This window comes from Camelus bactrianus, chromosome 3, assembly GCF_048773025.1.
Source record: "Camelus bactrianus isolate YW-2024 breed Bactrian camel chromosome 3, ASM4877302v1, whole genome shotgun sequence".
NCBI lineage: Eukaryota > Metazoa > Chordata > Mammalia > Artiodactyla > Camelidae > Camelus > Camelus bactrianus.
The window spans coordinates 90,703,998-90,718,179 of record NC_133541.1 but is presented as its reverse complement, the minus strand read 5'-3'; the positions used below and the strand labels follow the sequence as shown (position 1 = coordinate 90,718,179).

Genomic DNA, 14,182 nt, shown 5'->3' with positions numbered 1-14,182 from the left:
TTCTGCATGCTATTCTTTCTGAACTAATTTCCAAAGACCAGGCAGGGAATTATTAGCAGATTCATCGCAGACTCCAGCTTTCTCTGTATGTATTTGCTGTATTTACTAATTTTGCTTGGCATTCACGTTTCAACAGGCTATTTTAAACATATAATAAATAGCAGTAATAATCAAGCTCTTCTGATATTTCAGACTGAAGTTACAAAAATTTATTTTACTTTTTTTTGTTTGTTTGAGCTCTTAGAGTCTGTGAAAGTTAACATTTTTACAGCAAGCACTGTGGTTTAGATTGTGTTTCCAGTGACATAACTAGTTAAATGTAAACCAGATGTGCTTTGAAGTTTATTTCCAGGAATGTACAGTGAACTGTTTCAATTCCTGGTTCCATGACATTTATAACATAAAAACATTGTGTTTAAAGAAAAATTAAACAGTTGATATTTGTAGCTGTCATTATAAGTGTTTATAGGTTTTGAGTTCATAATTGCTTAATTTAAAATAGGGATTTTAAAAATATATGATATGGACATTTTTATTTTGTGGGAGCTTCTTACAAATGAAATTAAAAGTGAATTTTATATATAGTCTGTCCTCAGATTAGGTATCTGCTTCCTTTTTGGCTATCTGATTTCTTTTTTTTTTTTTTTTTTTTTTTTTTCTGATTTCTTTTTTTACGTTGTGTTTTTACTGAAAGAATTTCAGTACTCTGGAATAGATGTTTTCATTCCAAATCTGTGCTGTATTTATAAAACCTTCTCTTGTATTTTTCTTTTAAGAAGCTTTCTTGCTACGAACAACCTGAAAGAAAGATGTATTCATATTTCATGGGCACTTCTTTGGTAGTTCTGAAATAGCAAAAAAAAAAAAAAAAAAAAAGAACATACCTGTTTTCCACATTGATTTTTAAATTTGCATTTCAAGTCCGTGGACTTGAAAATCAAAAGTAAGCCCTGCCTTTTCAGGGTTAGGTCAGTTTATATTTGACTTGAGATATCCAAGAGTAAACATCAGAATCTTCTAGTTATTTATGTGCATGTTTTCCTCAATGTAGTATTTATGTTTAATTCAAAGAGGTGTTTGGGAAAATGTAAGTATTCTTGTGAACTCTGAAACCGTAGTGTTCAACAACATAAAAGCATTTTGAGGTATGTTGACCTGCTTCAGATAATGAACCAACTACAGAAAGAACCCTGTGTACCTCTTCCTTACATTGAGTGAGTGAATTTATACTGCAAGTCAGTCTTTGATATTGTTTCTATTACTTCAGCTAAAGCTTGTATTTATTTTTAATTAGCTCACGTTAAACTGTTTAACTTTCTTGGCTGGGCATTTTGTTCAGTCACCGCTTGAGAACGTAGGCATACTCTACTTCTAACAGCCATACTTCTGAATTGTTCAGATTATGGTATATGATTTGATTTAGAACTCACATCAAATGAATGATAGCAAAGGTCTGCTTAAAACAATGAAAAGTTTTTCTCTCTTTTTTTGTTTTACCAAAATGGGTTGTGCTTTAAAAAGTCTCACACCAAACGTGGAAATGTGAACAGGAAGGTGGATGAGAGTTAGAGGAGAATGCTACACCCGGTATTAAAGTTCCATCCCTTATTTTCTGATTCGCATCCAGGAGTTTGGAATTAAAGCCAGCGCTGTGATATTTTGTCTCTACTGTAGGCTTTTAAAATTCTTCCAAAACCTCACGGAGCCACAAATGGCAGAAACAGTCACCTCTGTTTGTGCACAGCACACGTTATGCCTAGGAAGGAATATGTTGCTTTTCATGGAATCAGAATTCAGATTTCCCACCAGAAAATTACATCTTATTACAGGAGAAAACTAATCCAATTTATGTAAAGTTGTAGTAAAATAGTGAAGATTTTGATACAGAACCCTTTTGAAACAGGCTGATTCCTGTAGTCCTACTGAGTCCTCAGCCGTGCACACATGTGTTCACACTGTAAAATGCCCGTCTCCATTCCCCATTCACTTAATGCCTCATTGATCCATATTAAAATTACAAGAGCCAAGTTTACCAGACATTCTGGCATAGCGTGGCTTGTTGGAATAATATTTTCCAGAAACACATGGCAGTTCTAACAGAATCTTTTCCTTCTGGATTGTAGATATAAATGAATGTGAAAGCAACCCATGTGTCAATGGGGCCTGCAGGAACAACCTTGGATCTTTTAATTGTGAATGTTCTCCTGGCAGCAAACTCAGCTCTACAGGACTGATCTGTATTGGTAAGGTCCATGCATGGTGCTGTTTCCATCTCACTGTAAAGATAAGCAGAGACCTCAGGACGGACTTCAGATAAAAACAGAGCATGACCACAGAAAGCTTATAATTAGGAGTTACTTTAGTTGTTTTCTTTTGTTATCAAGAAAGGAGTAGAACCTGATAGTATAAAGTGGGCAGGCTCTTAAATTGTGTTGGAGTCTAGGAAGCGTTTCTTTTGTGCACATACATGGATATATATTATGCTGGAAGTTGTAAGCATTTCCATACCACGCACATATTTATATTCATTCCTTAGGAATGCCTTAGGCATCAGTACAATCAAATCCTTACTGCATACTTTTTATAAACAACCTTCAATGGTAAACAAAAAATGTGATAGCATTTGGACTCAGTTAACAGGACAAGAATCTGAAGAGTTTAAACTTTAAACAAATAGAAAGAAAGAATTTATTGGGTTTTTTTTTTCCATTTCTCCCATCAGTCATAAATTTATGGGCTCTAAGGAAGAGAAGATAACTGTTTTCTTGCTTTGGGAGATCTCTAAGGGAGAAAGATTTCAAAACATCCAATCTTTCAGTGTATCTCAAAACACATACGGTCAGTTCTGGATAAAGACAAGGACATATATATAATGAAATAGTCTGGTCTATTACTATAAGGAACAGCTCAGCATGGGTAAAGGAAAAAACTATCCTAGTAATTCTTTTCTGCTTCTAATGTCTACGGCTCCATTGATGAGGCAAATACAGTTCATGATATTACCTAGTATCCAACTTCAAAGTAAATATCTATTTCCAAATAGGAAGATTTTTCACTTTTACATAGTGCCAAATAAGTTGGCAGTTTTTGTTTGTTATCTAGCCAATATGAATTTTCAATTCAATATTTACCAAAGGCAATAATAGTATTTGCAGTATTATGTCTGATGCTAATAATATTTAGCTGAATGCTTAGAGTACCTGTTTGTTGTATGAAGAGAAATGACCAAATCCAGAGTTATCAATGAAATCCTTCCCTTTGGAAATGCCAGCCCCTCATCTCCCAGTGAGGTACAGCTGGTGAAATTTGAGCTTATCCAGCTCTCCATATTAGGAAGTAAACTGCCATCTGCCTAGGGCATTACTTTTTTCTCACAGAATTCCAGGTTAGCAGGGAGGGCGTGTGGGTTGGATCTGGTAAGGAAGAAATGTTTTTCCTAAGCCACAATTTGCAGCTGAGATAGAGTTGTTTTATTATGCAGAGGAAATGAACTCAGCATTAGTCAATTAATGTCTCAGAACACTAAATCTGTATGTCAGTTGGGCATCAAAGATATCTTAGTGTTTGCTTCATCATAAACACTTCTATGATTTTGACCTTTTACCCTTATAGGTATTAATGAAAAAAGAACAAATCCTTTTTTTCCCAAGTCATCATATTAGACACCTAACCACCACCATATTTTTCTCAGCCAGTGTGTTACACGTTTTCATTTGTTGTGATCAAATTTCAATATCCCAGCCTAGAGCTGCTCAGAAAAGAGTTTACTTAACATTTAAAAATTTTAGACATTATTTTAATCTCCCTTTTTCATTAAAAACAGAATTCTACTTTTAAAAAGGAGACAAATAGGAAAATATACTTAGGAAAAATTATGAATGTACTTTTTTAATAAGACCGTCAAATGGCTCTAATCAATTAGTGACTAACCTGCAAAGTGCTTCTTTGTAGGGTCCAACTCTCTAAATATAGAACTGAATGAAAGTTCCCTGATGTGGTTACAAATTTAAAGTTAAGTTGACTACATATGAATTAGTTAGATACCAAGAATATTTAGGGATTTAGAAGCTGTTCTGCGAACTTCCTAAATATAAATTAATCTTGAACTGTTCTATAAACTGCTTGAGGAGACTAATATATTCCGGTTAAAATGATTAAAATTTCACATATGATTTATTTTACCCAATTAGTATTTGCCATGTCGACTTTGGATTCCTTTTCTCTGCTTCAAAACTGGTTATTTAACAGTCGCTTAAGGAAGAACTTAAATTTCATGTGGAAACATGGTCTAAAAAGTTAGGTGGTCGAATTCCAGGTGGTTTTTATATTTCCTCTGCTATTTCTTCAAATAGTTTATCATAAACGTGTTACTTTTTGAACTAGAGATAAAGCCACGCAAATGCATCATAGGAAAATGCCTGAAAGAAAATACATCAGGTATTAGCGCTGGTGTGTTTTAACCGTGGTTTTGTATGTGATGTCTATTTTCTGTTTAATCTTTTTTTTTTCAAATTATTCATTGAACAGTTATCTTCAGTTGGATAAATACTGACTTCTCTCTAATAGAAAAGAAATTGTATGAGGTTTATTTGGTGGGGAATTAGGAGAAGATATTTGGAGAATGTTATTTGATCAAATCTTAAATATCAAAGCATTTATCATAGAGAATAAATCCTATGAGTATATCTTGTACAAGTAATAATCTTATCGCAGTAATGCACTGTATTTGGAAATACCAGTGCAAAATCATGGCCAGTAGCAGCTGCTCCCAGAATACCCAGAGATGTAATTGTACTAATTACCATACCATGTGAGATATATACAGCATCATGTGTGATTTATCTGTATGTAATATGCTGTATTTAAATGCATGTATATGTAAATGTGTCCAGGATATACAAAAAAGTTTTTTAAATAGTGGTTTTGTTTTTTAATACTATTAAACAATGCCTTTGGTGTATACAACTGAACTACATTTTCTTCAAAGATAAGAGCTCCCCATCCTTCCCTGTTCCTTTTCAGACAGCCTGAAAGGGACGTGTTGGCTCAACATCCAGGACAACCGCTGTGAGGTGAACATCAATGGAGCTACTCTGAAATCCGAATGCTGCGCCACCCTCGGGGCTGCCTGGGGGAGCCCCTGCGAACGGTGTGAGCTAGGTAGGGGCCCGACCACACAGCGCCTGGGCTTCTCCTTGGAAAGCCTCTCCCTCAACTAGGCACTTCTTTCTCTATGTATTTCCATAGTGACAAAGACCGTAAGATCATTATCCTCCCTAACATGTTGTCTTCTCTGGTGTAATGTCTGCACTTCCTGAAATATGCATTTGGCTATCCTTCTACTGTAAGCAGACCTGCTGAATATTTTAGACAAGGAAGGGAGTCAGCTAGACTTGAGCAGCTGGAGAACTGTCAGTACCCTCCAGCATCCTTGTCTGCATGTGTCCCAGGAGAATCTGATGTGTATTTCCTTTAAGTCTTTTATTGATTTACTTGTAATTCAGTTGGCAATGTGAAAGTAAAAGGGAATTGTAGGAAAAATTATGAGAATCTCAATGTGGGCCAACAGCGATGGAGTTACCACAGCACATCCTGTGCTCCCCAGAACTGAACAGCAGGTGGCTAGAGTCCTTGGCCTCTAAAACCTGATGGTGGTTTTCATTTAGTTCAATTTAGACTCCATCATACTGTTTCTTGAGCTTAATTAAGACTGTCGTGTCTTATTCTGTGGTGAAGTAAAAATATGCCCTTCGTTCTCACAGACACAGCTTGCCCAAGAGGCTTTGCCAGGATTAAAGGTGTTACTTGTGAAGGTGAGTACATTCTTCAGTGATACTGTAACTCTTTAGAGCAGTATGTAAAATTAACATTCACATTTTGGAGCTGTTTATCATTTTCAAAAATCTTTAGAATCTCAATAAAAATGCTTGATGTATTTGGATATGCTTTAGAATAATGCTCTTAGGAGACTGCTTAGTGTTTCCCATTTCTCCTCTTTATACCATTGGATTTTCATGAGGACATCACTAGCCTTTAAGGCACAGAACAGCTGGCAAAGAGCGTGTCTGAGCGTGTTTTATGGACGAGCAGGGCTGGAGTAGTTTTCATGGCTGGTATCTAGGAAACCCACTGACTTCGTTGTAGAATATTTCTGCTTAACTCAAGTAATAAACCACATTGTATTGCAGATTGAATATGCTATACAGAAAATAAGACTGCACCTGCTTTTTCTATTTGTAGCATCTTTATCCCTCTGCTTGCTTCATTTCCCTACAGACGTTAATGAGTGTGAGGTGTTTCCTGGCGTTTGTCCAAATGGGCGCTGTGTCAACAGCAAAGGATCTTTTCATTGTGAGTGCCCTGAAGGCCTTACATTGGATGGAACTGGCCGTGTGTGTTTGGGTAAGATCCACACTCTCAAGGATTGTATGCATGAAACCAAGCATAAATTTTCTTATTTGGGATGAGGGGGTAGTGGCCTGTCCAAAGCTGTTAGGTCTGTATTTGGAAAATTTGCTTTAAATGAGATATTTTAGGGGAAACTCACTAGCGGGTGTTTTTTAAGTGAATAAATTTAAATGAAGTGGCTTATGCATAATATAGAAAGTTGGTACTGCTCACAAATTTCTCAGAAATTATAATTTCTTTAATCCGATATTTTAGGCCTAATTAGTCTTTTACTGAGTCACTGGAATAAGAGAACTATGTCTATTTTGAACACAGAAGAAAAACTGGAAACTCGTGTTTGAAGTTAACGTTTACCAGCCGCTGCAGCTAGACACGACAGTGAGGGAAGTCACGGCTAAGTTACGTGGCTTCTGTGTGAAACTATGACTGATCCTAGTCCTCCCTTTACCACCTTCAGCGTTTAAACTTTCTTAATGCTTTGCTTTCTGAAGATGGTAAATGAGGAAGCTCTTTCTTTCAGTGTTGTATTACAGAAATGCCTAGTTGGCCTTGTTTTTTTATCAGTGTCATCCTTGACTAGACTTAGGTTTCATGACTGAAAAAGAAACTTTTGCTCTATGTACTCTCTGAACAATTTTTTACTTAAGGAATTTTTTTCCCCAATATTTTATGGAACAGTAAGTTTTTGGTTTGTAAGATAACTTTATATATGCTTGTACTTGAAATTAAGCTTGTAGACCAAGATCTTTAAGGTATTTAAATAAGTATTTAACAAATTATATGTTAAATAAGAATTCAAAAATTATATATTAAATAAGCATTTTAAAAATTATTATATTCAAAGGTCTTTAAGGTATTTTAAAAACCAGTTTTTAAAATTAGTAGTAAGAAAAATGTTTAGTTATTATAATTAACACAATTTTCACTTTAATTTTTGACAGCATATTTAAATTTGAATACCAAGCATGACTGTAAAATTATATGGAATTGTTTCAAAATTATAATACCCAAAATCCAATAATAAAGAAAAATTCTTTTCAGAATTTTATTCTTAAATTATCTCCAAAGTTTAGAAAAAAGTAAAGTATCTTTTGAAGATGACAAATAATTGCATCAGTATAGTCAAATAACTAATGAGATCAAACTGCCTTCAGTAACCGAACAATGCTATTCATATGAATTTATGTCATTGGTTTTAAATGTTTGCTCAGCAAAATAAATTCCCAGTAAAGTTACTCAAAATCAAACCTTTGTAATGTTTTAAAAGGATAAATTGGATTCTTTATCTTTGTACTTTGGTTCACAATGTTTTTGTCACTACTTAAATCACACTGTAATAATTTATTGTGGTTGTGGATGTGAGAAAGTTTCAAGAAGAGATTGGCATATGACAATGGAAAATACTCTGAGAACAAAAACAGAGATAAACTGCTCTGATAGAAACTGATCTAAATCAGGAGTTCCAAACTCAGATGCTTGCAAGAGACCAAGCAGGTAACATAAATGAGTGGGGTGGTAATAAGGAATGGTGGGGACTGCAGCCAACTGTAGAGCACATGTACCATCCAAACATTTCCAAATTAACAATTTCTGTGCAAGCCAGTCAGAACATTCACAGGCCATAGGTGGCCAGTGTCCTGACAGTGTTTTGATTCCTGATGTAAATACTGATACGACTCTTGGTAGTATAGGCACAGGATTACTTTGCCAGACTATCATAACTTTTTACATACCATATTCAAATGATTTTTACCCCCACTAATTCCAGAATTACCCATATTTTAGTGACTGTAAAATATGCTAAAATGAACTTATTCTTTCTGAGGTAAGCAGTACAAAAAAGGATCATAGGTGATGATAAGGAGTCTTGTCCCAAGGGAACCTTTTGTTTCTGAAGGTGTCATGTGAGAATTAGATAATACTGAGGGAGAACCCACCATTGCTCTCTTTTAATGACTGTCTTTGTGGTGTCCATTTCAGGAGTCTGGGGACTGTGTCTCCTGCCCATTAGTGTATCTCCAGGGCATGGCATCATGCCAGATACTAAGATGCTTGGTACGTGAGTGTTCAGTGAATCTTACAAGTTAATCTCTGACTGTGGTCCCCTCTCCCTGTAGATATCCGCATGGAACAGTGTTACTTGAAGTGGGATGAAGATGAATGCATCCATCCTGTTCCGGGGAAGTTCCGCATGGATGCCTGCTGCTGTGCAGTCGGAGCAGCTTGGGGCACCGAGTGTGAAGAGTGCCCCAAACCTGGCACCAAGGAGTATGAGACCCTGTGCCCCCGGGGGCCTGGCTTTGCTAACAGAGGGGATGTTCTTACTGGGAGGCCGTTTTACAAAGGTGACTGTCAGCAGCCCATTGGTCCCTCTGCACTAAAGCTCACCTTCAATGTTGTCTGAGAATTGGTTTTGCTTTAAACATTTGATTTCCTACTTTATTTTCTTTGTTACAGAAAACATGTGGCCAGCCTTATGGCCCATATTATAAATCACCTATACAAGTTGATGTTGAAGTGAAGATGCTAAAACAGACTGCTAATCTCACACTTCTTACATCCTTCCACTGACCTCTGCTTTCTTCAACCCATCCTGATGAGATACAGCCCTGATGTTGCAAAAAGTTCTCTATCCCCCCCAAAACTTTACAAAACAAATGGTCAGAAATAAAGGGGTCAGAACTGTTCATTAAAAATATAGAATCTTGGGCTGTGTGGTAGAACATGTGCTTAGCGTGCACGAGGTCCTGGGTTCAATCCCCAGTACCTCCATTAAAAGAAATTAAATAAATAAACATAATTACCTCCTCCCCCCCAAAAAAAAATTAGAGAGAGAGAATCTTGTTCACAATTGAAACTTTTTCTGTGGCATCAGTGTGACCGTCGACAAATTTGATATCCCCCAGTTTTACTCGGGCACGTTATTTTCCATCATGATAGATTTTTAAACTTAAAATGGTGGACCTGCTCTTTTCATATCAACCTGCTCTACATTCCAGCTCTGTTCTGCTTGTAGATATCAATGAGTGCAAAGCATTTCCTGGGATGTGCACCTATGGAAAGTGCAGGAACACGATTGGAAGTTTCAAGTGCCGTTGCAATAGTGGCTTTGCTCTAGACATGGAGGAAAGAAACTGTACAGGTGAGACTGTTCTTCTGTTGTCTTGGGTAAACCCTGGCTCTCTTCCTTTTGCCCTTTGAAAGCACAGCCTTCAAAAGCCCATCCTCTCACTGGGATCATGTAAATAGTTCTTTTTATTTTCTTTTCCCTGTGCTTAAACCACTTCTTTAAGCAAACTTGTTATGAGAGAGCTTCAAGAGAGCATAAAAATATTTGCTCTATCTAACATATAGATGGGATTTTCAGAATCTATGAACACTAAAGAATGTAGCCATTATATCAACACTTGCATGAAATTGACATTCTGTTACAAATGTTAAGATTTGTAATAGAGAAGTTGTAACCTAGTTTCCTCATCTGTGGACAGTTTTTCTTAATAATTATGCTTCGGTTGCTATCCGTGTCCTTATTCATAATGATTTCCTTTAGTTGGAAAAGATACAAAATTCCAAATTTTTCTATTAGATAATATAACATATTAGTCCAAACACTTGAAATATTATCTCCAAGATCTTATTTCAGAACTCTCCTTTTTCATATTCTCTTTGGAATTGTCCCTTTTCTCCTGCCCTTGCACCTGCTGTGTCTTCATGGTCTCCACTGAAGTGTCTCTCTGGACTTCTTCCTGACTTCCTGCTCCAAAGGTCCCACTGACTCACCCTTGGCCCTCCATGGCCTAGGCTATCCCCAAACCATCCATCTGGTCTCCTGGGGTGTAGTCTTGTCTTTCTGTGCCTTCCCTACCAACCCCAACTCCCAACCCCCTCACCACTGTTTCCTCCACTCAGGGCTGCAGAACTAGGAGGGAGAGTCTCAGGAGAGCTGACCGAGATCCATGCATTGACTCTCAAACAGGCCTCGCAGCTGCGGAGTGATACTCACATTCACCTCTTCACATCACTTAATGAGTTTCTCTTAGCACCACTTCTGAACCTCTTCTTACTCACACACCCGCTCATGTCACTATTCATTCTTTTTCTTCTTTATTGAAGTCAAGCCTGATTGCCAGGACACACTCACCTCTCTGGTAATAAAATTTCCTTTCCAGCCCTATTTTCTCCTCTACTTTTGGAGAATGAGATGTGATGTTCTGGAGTTAAACCCTCTGCTTCCACTCTCCTTCCCTCCTCCTGCCCCAGACCCTTCTCAGCAGAATTCACTCCTCTCTCTTTCTCTCTCTAGCATCTCCCCTGCTTTACTGGTTCCTTTCCTAAGACCTGTAAACAAGTGCAAAATGTGTCCTCAGCCCTTCTTTTCCCTCAAGCTATCATCCTCTTTTCCTACTTTTACTTCTCATTCCTCTCTCTTAACTGACCACTTGCTTTGTAAGCCCCTGCATTTTGACTGCTGTCCTCCCTCCTTGCAGAACATCTTTGTTGAGTTAAAAAAAAAAAAATCTCCCTTGGTGCATATTCTCCCTGACCTCTGGCCAAACCTTGTCCTTGATTTTCTTCCTTCTTGGTTTCCATGGTATTTCCCTGCCTCAAGGGAAGGTATTGTCCTTCCATGACTCTGATGTTCCTTTTCCTGTCTTCACAGATTCTTCTTGCCTTCTGTGTTTTCCATCCCTTGGGCGTTTTTACAAAGTCTGCTGTCTCAGCATTCTGCCTCTCAGAATCACATCTCCTGTCACGACTGTGGAGATGGCCTTTGTTGAGCTGACTTCCTAGGTGCCCTCTCTAGCCCTCTATTCCTCCTGCATTCCCTTCCCACATTTCTAACTTCCCCTGGGCAATCTCTTTGTTTTCATCTCCCTTTGTTACATCTCCTCCTTCCTCTGCCTAAGGACTTCCTTGTATGTATTAATAATATCATTTCACTCAGGACTGAAGCCTCAAAAGCCTCAAACTTAATTTTGGCATCTCCCTCTCCTAATAGACAAGTGAGAAGTTATGTATATTCTTCCATCAAAATGGCTATTTTAAAGATTTATAATATTTCTTCTACACTGTTACAGATACAGGTTCAGCTCCTCAGGAAGAAGACTCTGAGCAGAGGTTAGCATGCGGGAAATTTATTAGGGATTGTTCTTGGGATCAACAACTAGGGGAGGGAGAAGTGGGCAGAAGTGGGCGAAGGGAGATGGGTGGTGATGGAGTCCTCAACCATCCCTTGCATCTGAGAAGCCCAACAGAATTGTCTTGAGTCAGGGCAGTGGGGCTGAGCATGTATGTACACACATGATAAATCTTTGGATACACCTGCCCAGAGAAGGGCTGCAACAGTGGGGAACGGTCCTCTTAGCTGAGGCATTTCCTGAAGATAGTTTACACCTCCGGACTTTCTGCCAACAATGGTCCTGAAAGCTGAGAGCAGAAGACGAGTTAAGTCCATCCTTCCTGAGTGGGGAATTGGGCAACACGTCGCAGGTCCCTCCAACGTCTTCCACCCCAGTACTTTTCCATAGTCAGATCCTTCATTTTCACAACCACCAGGTTTTCTCACCCTAACACGGGGCCTAGATTGTGTACCTTCCCACGAAACACCTCCCATTGACTCAGACGATCCCAGACCTGGGTGGAGAAGCCCGTCCAGTCTGAGTGCGCGTCTTGTTCCTGGTGTGAAATTAGCCAAGTTGGTTAATAGCACTGAAACTCGCCCTTTTTTACCTGTGTAAGTGAGATGTTTGTTGACAACACGGCAGTGTTGTGGGGGCTAGTGTGAAAGACAGCGGGACACTGTTGGCTGCTGTTCTTCACAGAGCTTAAGGCCAACCTTCTCTGCATGTTGGCGCCTGAGTAATCATATCCATCCCATTTGTACCTTGCACTAATATGCAGCCTCTGGAGTCCAGCACCTCTGTAACTTTTTGTTCTCTGTAACGCATTAATTTTCTTCACCTATGCATTTTAGCTCTTGCCTTTCTATTTATCACTCATCTTTAAAATTGGAATTTGTGTGCAACCTTCCAGGGTCAGTTCAAAAGCCACTGCCTCCAAAATACTAATTCTTAGCAGAGACCACCTTACGTATATACAGCACTCATTATGAGACAGGAACTGTTCTCAGCACTTGGGAAATATTTCACTTACTCCTGTCAGGCAGGTTCTACAACACTCCCCATTTTACAGATAAGGAAATTAAGGGACAAAGAAATCAAATGATTTTCCCAAGACCCTACATCTAGAAGATGACAGAAGTGGGATTGGTACCCAGTGTCTGATTCTGGAGTTCATAATCTACACCATGCAGCTGCCTCCAAATCACATCAGCCAAAACTTGTCCCTGCTCTGCCATTGAATTTATTCTGTGTCCTTCATATGGCTTTCCTCTCCAGTTCCCAGATACTGGTAGATAAAAAGAGAAGTAATGTGCATATTGTTAGCTACTTAATTGAATCAATTTTGTTAAGATTTTTGTTCAGAAAAAGTACCTACATTTTTGCAGTATGTCCTGAAATTGGGAAAATCAATAAAGACCAAAAGCTGGGAGAAAGCAGGAGCTGGGAGAAAGCAGGAGCTGAGACTCACCTCCCCAGGAGAACATGACCAAGTTAGACTTATAAATCCTGTGATAGAAAAACTTAAAAATTAAAGTTCAGCAAAATAAACAAATGCTGGCAAAAAACATTTTTTTTCTACTGTGACAAACATTTAAACAAGTCTTGTTTTCTTAATCATATTTTATAGACATAACTTCTCTATTGAAAAACTCTTGATTATAAGCATGGGAGATTTCTCAGAGAATCCTGTTTCTGAGAATACAAATGCTGGTATTAAAGGTTCTTATTTACTGTGGGGTAAAAAGTGACAAACACAAAAGCGTGACATTTTCTTTGGTTTCTAGCTGTAAGATTAGGTCAGTAGGCTCTTCCATCTGAATGTGACACAAGCACAATTGGGGCATATCCTGTGGCCTTGCCATAAATGTGCCTCCTGTGACTCAAGGTTCGGTAGCCACGTCTGCCTCTGAGGTGGTCTGCGTGGCCAGCGCTCCATCCCTGCTCAGAGTGCTCCCACCAGGGGTGGACGAGGGCTAGTGCTGCAGAACCCACATGGCCGTGTGCCCCAGGGGACTTCATGTGTGCCTACTACTCCCTCGTTTGCCACCTGCCTTGGTCGGCTTGTACCACAGTTGCTTGGCTCCTCCTTCTGTTACCATTTCTAAGCCACGAAGGGAAAGCCGCAATTCCAGAATTCTTAAAGGCAAAGAGGCACCTCGGGCCCGTTGGCTGTGGCAGTTAAGGCAGTTGGGGAAAGGAATGTGCCTGTGGCCCCGTGCCCCTCGAGGTGATCTCCTGAGAACTCCCCCTCCTGCTGGCCGCTGATTTCTCCAGCATTTCAAGGGTGCTGCACCTTCACCTGGAAGGCCGGATCTCTCTGCTCGTTAACACCTTCTCATCTCACTCTGGTTTTTTTACAAATGTCTTTTAAACCCCATGCCCCAGACATCGACGAGTGCAGGATCTCTCCTGACCTCTGTGGGAGTGGGGTCTGCGTCAACACGCCAGGCAGCTTTGAGTGTGAGTGCTTCGAAGGCTACGAGAGCGGCTTCATGATGATGAAGAACTGCATGGGTAAGCCTCCCGGCTCAGAGGCCAGGCGGGCGCAGGCTCGTCAGCGCCGCCTTGGCTTGTCTCGGGGCTGTTAACAGCATGCTTGGCAAGGAGCCGTGGTGAGAGAGAGAACAGATCTGAATGTCAGACAGGAAATC

The 14,182-nt window shown here is 39.2% G+C and overlaps 1 protein-coding gene across 2 annotated transcripts in view; it reads left to right on the top strand.

Annotated features, from left to right (window-relative positions):
* Nucleotides 1–14,182, top strand: part of FBN2 (fibrillin 2) — a 207,360-nt gene that overhangs the window by 131,579 nt on the left and 61,599 nt on the right. For both annotated transcript variants that reach the window (XM_074360603.1, XM_074360604.1), the window contains 7 exons: nucleotides 2,124–2,243; nucleotides 5,023–5,160; nucleotides 5,763–5,813; nucleotides 6,277–6,402; nucleotides 8,526–8,753; nucleotides 9,425–9,550; nucleotides 13,917–14,045. In XM_074360603.1, the coding sequence (XP_074216704.1) occupies nucleotides 2,124–2,243; nucleotides 5,023–5,160; nucleotides 5,763–5,813; nucleotides 6,277–6,402; nucleotides 8,526–8,753; nucleotides 9,425–9,550; nucleotides 13,917–14,045 (918 nt within the window). The remainder of the gene's footprint in view (nucleotides 1–2,123; nucleotides 2,244–5,022; nucleotides 5,161–5,762; nucleotides 5,814–6,276; nucleotides 6,403–8,525; nucleotides 8,754–9,424; nucleotides 9,551–13,916; nucleotides 14,046–14,182) is intronic.